At 31.4% G+C, this 7874-nt stretch overlaps 1 protein-coding gene across 1 annotated transcript; it reads left to right on the forward strand.

Moving 5' to 3' along the window:
* Window positions 1-1511: 1511 nt before the first annotated feature.
* On the forward strand, window positions 1512-3338 carry LOC111876084 (uncharacterized). Its single transcript, XM_023872611.1, has 4 exons — window positions 1512-1520; window positions 1859-3001; window positions 3113-3217; window positions 3333-3338. The coding sequence occupies exons 1-4, from the start codon at window positions 1512-1514 to the stop codon at window positions 3336-3338; spliced, it is 1263 nt and encodes a 420-aa protein (XP_023728379.1).
* Window positions 3339-7874: the final 4536 nt, after the last annotated feature.

Consider the following 7874-nt stretch of genomic DNA (forward strand, 5'->3'; position numbering starts at 1 on the left):
TTATTGCAGGCTTTATAGTCACATTTAAAATCAGTGAAAATTACAACTTCCGCCTATGTGGTATGTCAAAACTTATAGTTTTTGTCTTAGATATTAGGTTTGTTACATAAATAGTCCTTAAAGCATCATTTTGTTGCATGTTTGGTGTGTGGACCGTTTAACTTATGAGGTGTTTGGGATACGGTTTGAAAAATGCTAATTGAGTTATTAACTCTACAAAAAACCAATAATCTTAAAAAAATGTTTGGAAAATAAAAAATTACTATTGAAAACAACTTTTCACTACCTTTAAAATTTTACTTTTGAAAAGTGATTATGACTTATTTACCTAAAATGCTTATAAGCTTATCTAATCATTTTTTTTTAAATGTTTATCAATGTGTAATTTCTTGTTACCACATAAGCTATTTCAAAGACTTATTTAAAAAACAAAATGTCACTACATAAGCTGAATAACACATTTATCAAAAAGCTCTTACTAAGTTAAATAAACAATTTCAAACACCCCTTATTTTTTTTTAAATGTTTATCAATATGTAATTTCTTGTTACCACATAAGCTATTTCAAACACTTATTTAAAAAACAAAATGTCACTACATAAGCTGAATAACACATTTATCAAAAAGCTCTTACTAAGTTAAATAAACAATTTCAAACACCCCTTAATGATGCATCCGGTAAATCCATGTTAAATGACCATTTTGCCAATGACTTCTTAATTCTTTATTTTTATCATCTTAATCTTCAATAAACCCTAAATTCAAATATAATTTAACCAAAAAATAAAAGTAATATAGAATCAAATTAAATTAAAACCCAATTACTATATAAAGAAATCAAAATAAAAATCCCAATTTTGTAAATAAACAAACCCATAAATATTTAAGCCTAAGTTTAAATGATCTATTTGACTACATTTAGAAGGGCCATGACAAGGTTTGCAATGTAGAAACGGATTCTATAATGTGAATATGTGGTGATGAATAGACTATTGCCAAATGTCGTCGCTATGATCCACATGATTGCTTCGATTTTTTTTTTTGGAATTTGTGCATTTGTCTGTACCACTACATAAAAAAACCGGCAACTACTAAAAAAATGACAACTACGTAATAAAAATGTAAACACATTGGATCAATTAAGTCTAAATAATTAGTAGCCCAAACACATTTCTATTTTAATCCAACTAACATTAGCCTAAAGGAAAAAGAATAGGAGAAAATAACCCAAATAAAACAATTATCCAATTGTCAAATTGGGTCCAATACTCCAAGAGTCCAAGTCTCAAATCGTTGAATCACAAAAGAAAAAAAAAACGAGGAGACCTCGTCGTTTCCTTCTATCCGCTCCTAGCCTCACATCGACGACTACTTCTCATGTTCTTCTGTTTTGATCGATAATCCACAATTTCCCTTCCCAAATGCAAAAAACGAGGTGCTTATTGCTGGCTTGGGGTCCAAAAATCGATTCCTAAGTGCAAAAACAACTCCAATCCAAGGTCCAAGCGCTAATGAAGCAAGTAAGTATTTCTAATTTTCTATGGTTTTCGAATTTATAGGTGTAATTGCTAGCAAAATTCGAAATTGCTATGGTTTTCAAAATTCCAATTAGTTGTAATTTCTATGTGTTTATTGAAGTTATTGGATATTTGGATGATTTGGTAAAATTGTTATGTTATTATAGAAATTATTGTTTGATTAGTTATAATTTCTATGCTTTTTATTGAATTGATTGTTTGATTTGTTAAAATTGTTATGTTTTAGGTTTACATGTTATTGTTTGATTAGGTATTAGGTGAAAATTCTATGTTTTATTGAAGTTATTTTTTGGTTAGGTTAAATTGTTATGTTTTTATAGGTTAAAGTAAGTGAGTTTTTTTTACCAAAAGACCAAGACCTAATCCTAATGAAAGTGGTAAAAGGATGTTCCCAAACACTAATCACCAATCAATCAATCCCTTCCGTTTCTAATTCTAATGCAACCCCACAAACACCAATCACCAATCAGTCAACCCCTTCGGTTTATAACGCAACTCCACAAACATCATGCTCTAATGAACCTAATGATAATGTTGATTTGAAAGATCTTCCAAAGGACCCGACGGATAGGCCAAAGATTACAAGTTACAAATCAAATGTAAGAGATGATGTAAGAAGAACATATTTGCTTCAAGGACCTTGTCAAATAAGGTTACATAAGTTTCCAAAAAAGAAAATAGGTGATAGATTTAGAAGATTCGTTCCTTCATGGTTTGATGATTTTGATTGGTTGGAATATAGTGTGAAAAAGAATAAAACATATTGTTTATGTTGTTATGTGTGTGGAGGCCTCATGAATCAAAGAGGAGGGAGAGATGTATTTGTTTCCCAAGGTTCTGATACTTGGAATAAAAAAGATGCATTTCGGACTCATGTGGGTAGTGTTGATAGTTTGCACAAAAAAGCAAGAGAAAAATGTAAATTTTTATTGAGAGAAAAACAAGCTATTAATGTAGTCTTGAGGAGGCAAACCGAAGCGAAAGACCATAAATATAAAGATCGATTACGTGTTTCTATTATTGTTGTTAGACTTTTATTGAAAACCGGTTTACCATTTCGTTGTCATTATGAGTCGGTTAACTCGGAAAATAGAGAGCTTTACATTGAAGTGTTAAAAGCCATTCGGGAGACTAGTGAAGATATTTTCAACAATATTTTAGAAAAGGCTCCTAAAAACAATCAACTTATTTCTCCTAAAATTCAAAAAGAACTTGTACAATGTTTTGCACAAGAAGTCCTTTCGAGTATTCGCCAAGAGTACATGGGTGCTTTGAGCCTTTGTGATTCATTTGCACAATTTGACAAATCAAAGTTGTTGAAGTTGGCTAAGTTGTACAAGTATGACTTTGATGATTCGGATTTGATAAAGCTTGAAGGACAACTTGAGATATTTTATCACTCTTGCATCAAAGATGAGCGTTTTATCACTCTGAAAGGAATTTCTGAGCTTTCTCGTTTGATGGTTAGTACGAGGAAACGTCGATATTATCTTTTGGTTTATAAGCTTTTAAAGTTGGCTTTAATTTTACCCGTAGCGACCACAAGTGTAGAAAAATATTTTTCGGGGATGTAGCTCTTGAAGACCGACTTACGCAACAAAATTGGCAATGACTTTTTGAACGATGCATTACTCTGCAATGTTGAGACCGAAGCACTTGTGAAAGCTGAGAATGAGAAAGTAATGGAGCGGTTTCAAAAGTTGTTCGCACGAAGAGGACAAATTTAAAATGTAGTAGATAGTTGTTATCTTTTTAACTTTTTATGTAATGAATCGTTTTTTTTCTTTGTATTAGACGTAAATAATTATTTTTAAGTTTTAAATTATGTTTGACTGATTTTTTTTGGCAACCCCTACTATCAATTCTTGCATCCGCCCCTGCCATGGATGTAAGTTCGATTCCTTTCTCAAAACCCTTCATCTTCATCTTCATCTTTTTTTTATGAAGTTAGGGTTTCTTTAACCCCCACCGCTTAATTGTTTTCCTCGCCATTTTCCCTTTCTCTCAAAATCTCATAGTTTATATCTCGAATTTGAAGATTTAGTAAAAAATGATATCTTTTGCCGATTTTCAGTTTTGCGGAGTCACTTTTTTGTTCTTGACAAAAATTGTTTTAAAAAGAACTTTTATACTTACCAAACATCTTTTGGACATTTTTGATTTTTTGAAAAATTTAAAAGTCCAAAAGTTATTTTAGAATTTCAAGTAACGTGGACGAAGGAAGAAGGGAGAAGCAGTATATGATAGACAATATGAACATGCGATTGAGGAAGTTTATATGACATGGGTGGGTGGATTATTTATCAAGGTTGATGTTTAATTAAAATTTTGAATATTTTCATTACATGTATTGTTCTTTATGCCTTATGTGGACTCCTTAAGATTAGTTCAATTTGGGTTTTACGTTGTCGTGTCATGAATTGAGTTGGTTAATGGGTAATGTTCATGCTTCAATTTTTGGATCACTCTCTCTTAAAATTTACGAACTCATTCTCTTCCATTCTCCGTAGTATTGAATTTGTTTTGCTAATCAAAGAAACTTGGTATATTAAATAAAATAATATGAACTTCCTTGCCTTCTCATTCATTATGTATCTATACATATACAAGTACAATCAAATCCCTATAATGAAGGGAAGAATAACTATCAAAGATAAATAGAAACAATATCTACATAATATCAACTAATAATTAATATAACATTTTCAGGCTTATTGTTTATGCCTTCAAGTAGGGGTGTGTATGGTTCGGTTTGGTTCGGTTATAGGTCAAAACCGAACCATAACCATTAGAATCGGTTAATTTTTTTAGTAGCCATTGGTTATGGTTTGTAATGGTTATAGTTAATGGTTTTAGAGTTTTCCCAAACTGGATTCTCCATCGCAAGTGCCTTATACTCTGGTCATATAAAAAAGAGAGGTACCAAGTGTCCTCCTCAAGCAAGTAACATGCAGGGGTGCTCCATGCTTCTTGCGGCTCAGTACATCTGCAACAACGTTCGCTTTACCAGGGTGGTAAAGTATCTCCAGGTCATAATCTTTCAATAAATCAAGCCATCAACGTTGTCTTATGTTTAATTATTGTTGATCCATAAGATATTTCAGACTCTTATGATCAGTATACATCGTACACTTCACTCAAAATAGATAGTGCCTCCATATCTTCAAGGAAAACACCACTGCCCCAAGCTCTAAGTCAAGCGTCAGGTATCTAGTCTTGTGCAACTTCAGTTGTCATGATGCATATGTGATAACCTTATCCCTTCTACATAAGAACGAATCCTATACCAAGCAACGAAGCATCACAATAAACCATCATATTATCCACTCCCTATGGTAAGGTCAACACCGGAGCTTCGCACAAACGTTGTCTCAAAGTCTCAAAAGCTTGTTGCTGCTCATCTCCGCACTTGAAATCGACACCTTTCCTTGTTAATTTTGTTAGAGGGACTGTTATTTTAAAGAAATCATGGATGAAAGTACGATAGTAGCCAGCTAAACCTACAAAACTCTGGATCTCAGTGGGAGTTTTCGGAACCTCCCAACTCATAACGGCCTCCACCTTAGTTGGATCAACTAAATTATTCCCATTGGGTATAAAAATAACAATAAGTGTAGCTTAGGATTTATATTTGAATGTTTCAAATGACAGATACTGTTTTGGCAGTTTGGAAGATTGCTTAGGTAACAATATTTTCAACATCTTATGTATCTTAGAAGTTATTTTGAATATGAAACAATTATAATCAAAATTTATTTCTTTTTCTTTTCCCGATTAAAGCATGAGTTCAACACATAACATTTAGATGAGACCGAGAATTTATGTTGAAGAGCATTATGGGTTCGGAAGCAATTAGATGTTTTAAAACTTGGAAAATCTTCAGATTTAACATGGTTTTAAGTTTGCACGTTTTTTTTCAATTCTTTTTCTTTGTTTTTGATGCAACATTTGGAAGCAATTAGATGGGTTGAAGCCTAAACAAAAATATGGAAGAACCAAGATCTTATTTGGAAGCATAGAATATATGCTAACTAGGTATGTTTCTTTTTTTTTTTGTTGTTGTTGATATACAGATCTTTTTTTGCATGCAACTCTCAGTTTCTTGAATATAAAGATTGAATTTAGTTTCTTGAATATAAAGATTGAATTTATTTCTTCTTGGATTCGAATTTTGTAGGCATAATTGAATTACATTGGCAACTATACATATATAGTTCTTTTAATAGGATACATGTCACTTGATGATTCATTTATACTTAAGTAGTTTTTAACTCGCGAGAACCACGGTCATAAAACTAATTAAACTTTCATATTAAAAAATCAAAATTATTAATCAATTATTTTAAATAAATTATTGCTTAAGAAATATTTTTTTAGTTATATAAAATTATAATAGTTGATTTAAATAAATACGCGAATTTATATTACCTTATCATATGTATTAATTTTATTTTATTTTTTAATCTAATGTTATTAATTTAATATAATTAAAATGAAGATTTTTAAAATTTTGAAATTTAAAATGATGAATCATCTATTAATTTAATGAAAGTAAAATGGGAAATTTAAAATTTGAAATGGTTAATTAATAGGTTTACAAATGACATGACATGTGACATGTAATATTAATGAGTAGTTTAATATTATGACACTTATCAATAATAGAATAAACCTATTTATTTATTAGAATAAAGATTAACGACTGAAATTACATGATTTTTTTGCTTACGTATCTTGAAAAAGAAGATGTATTTAAAATCCTATTGTTACGCTTGACAACCTCATCATTTGTATATCAATATATTATAATCCATTTCTTCTTGATGTTCTTTTAAAAGTCTACTTTGGCAATGATATTTTTGGAAATGTAAGAATTTATAATAAAATTGATCTCATTGGCACCTAAAAGATGGGCAGGGGTTTGCTTTAAAATGGAGTACAATTGTTAGATTTTGGTCACATAAGTTAGAATGTTGATCTGCTTCATTCTATTATGGTTAAGTTAAATTATATGAATGATCCTTGTGGTTTAGAGTAACATGCATGTTTCGTTTCTAATTTTTTTCACTCAGACAATCCTTCTAATTTGGATTGGTTTCACTTTTGGTCCCTGATTGAGTTAAAAAGACTAATATACCATTGTCCAATTTTTTATCTTTATATTAGTTGTTTATAAATTATTTATTTAGTTTATATACTTATAAATATTAAATGGTCCATACTAATCACCTACTTTTAGTAATATGGAGTAAAATAAAAGCTACGCATTCCATTTCCGACTCATCTCTTCTAATGCCACCTTTGTCTTTTCCGGCTATACCGCCAACCCACGTTACTGAAAAAAAATTAAATGAACAAATCAACCCTTAATTAAAACTAGAAAAAAAATAAATAACTTGATTTAAACCACAAAGGGATCAAACCCTGATTATTAACAAACATGCATCAAATACATAAAAGAAAAAGTGATTTCAACCAAAAAAAATTCCAGAAAAAACCAAAACCATATTTCTATTACAACCAAAAAAATCCCAGAGAAAAACCAAAACCATATTTCTAAGAAACCTAAAAAAAAAAGACGATTTCAATCTATGATTTTCAACTAAAAAAAAAGTCAAAACCTAATTTCTACAAAGCTTGCATCAAATACAGATTTTTTTTTTCTTTCAAAAACACATCTTCAATACTTGTTCTAGAAGTCGTCGGTGTTACAAGAATCCAAGTCAAAGCAAGAAAAAAAGTCGTTGATTTTTGTGACCTAGATATGTTGTATATCATTGAGTTCTTGATTTGAGATGGGTTTTTTTGGCCTAAACTATCATATTTGAAAATTAAAATGAAAGAAGCTTGATGTGGTTGTTTTGCACTTTAAAGCCCGATCGCCACAGTCACTTGCATCTTCTCCGACACCACTTCCACCACCTTCGACATCTCCTGTCACCGTAACCCCAAACCATGATGGTTTTTGAACGGTTTCTGTGGAGGGAAAGGTTGAGCAACACCAGTGAAGACTAGGGGGATGTACGCCTTCTATTTATGGGGGGTTTCAACGGTGCCTTCACCCTATGAATCACTTGTTTCAATGGAAGGAGAAGGATGCTAGGGTTTTTGATATAAGGTGTCGATGGTAAGGATAAATGGGTGGGGTGAGCGATGGGGGTAGGACTAAAATATAAGGACAAACCGTTGGACTCTAGGGTTTATCGGCTTCCTCCACCCTCTCTGGCGATCTGGTTTCTGTATGGCGATCATCTGGTTTCTGTAAGGTTCCCCCGATCTGATTTCTCTAACAATTTTTTTAAAGTTTGGTTTTCTGAGTTTGCTTCATGTTTTTCA

Source organism: Lactuca sativa, chromosome 9 (assembly GCF_002870075.4).
Source record: "Lactuca sativa cultivar Salinas chromosome 9, Lsat_Salinas_v11, whole genome shotgun sequence".
NCBI classification, from domain to species: domain Eukaryota; kingdom Viridiplantae; phylum Streptophyta; class Magnoliopsida; order Asterales; family Asteraceae; genus Lactuca; species Lactuca sativa.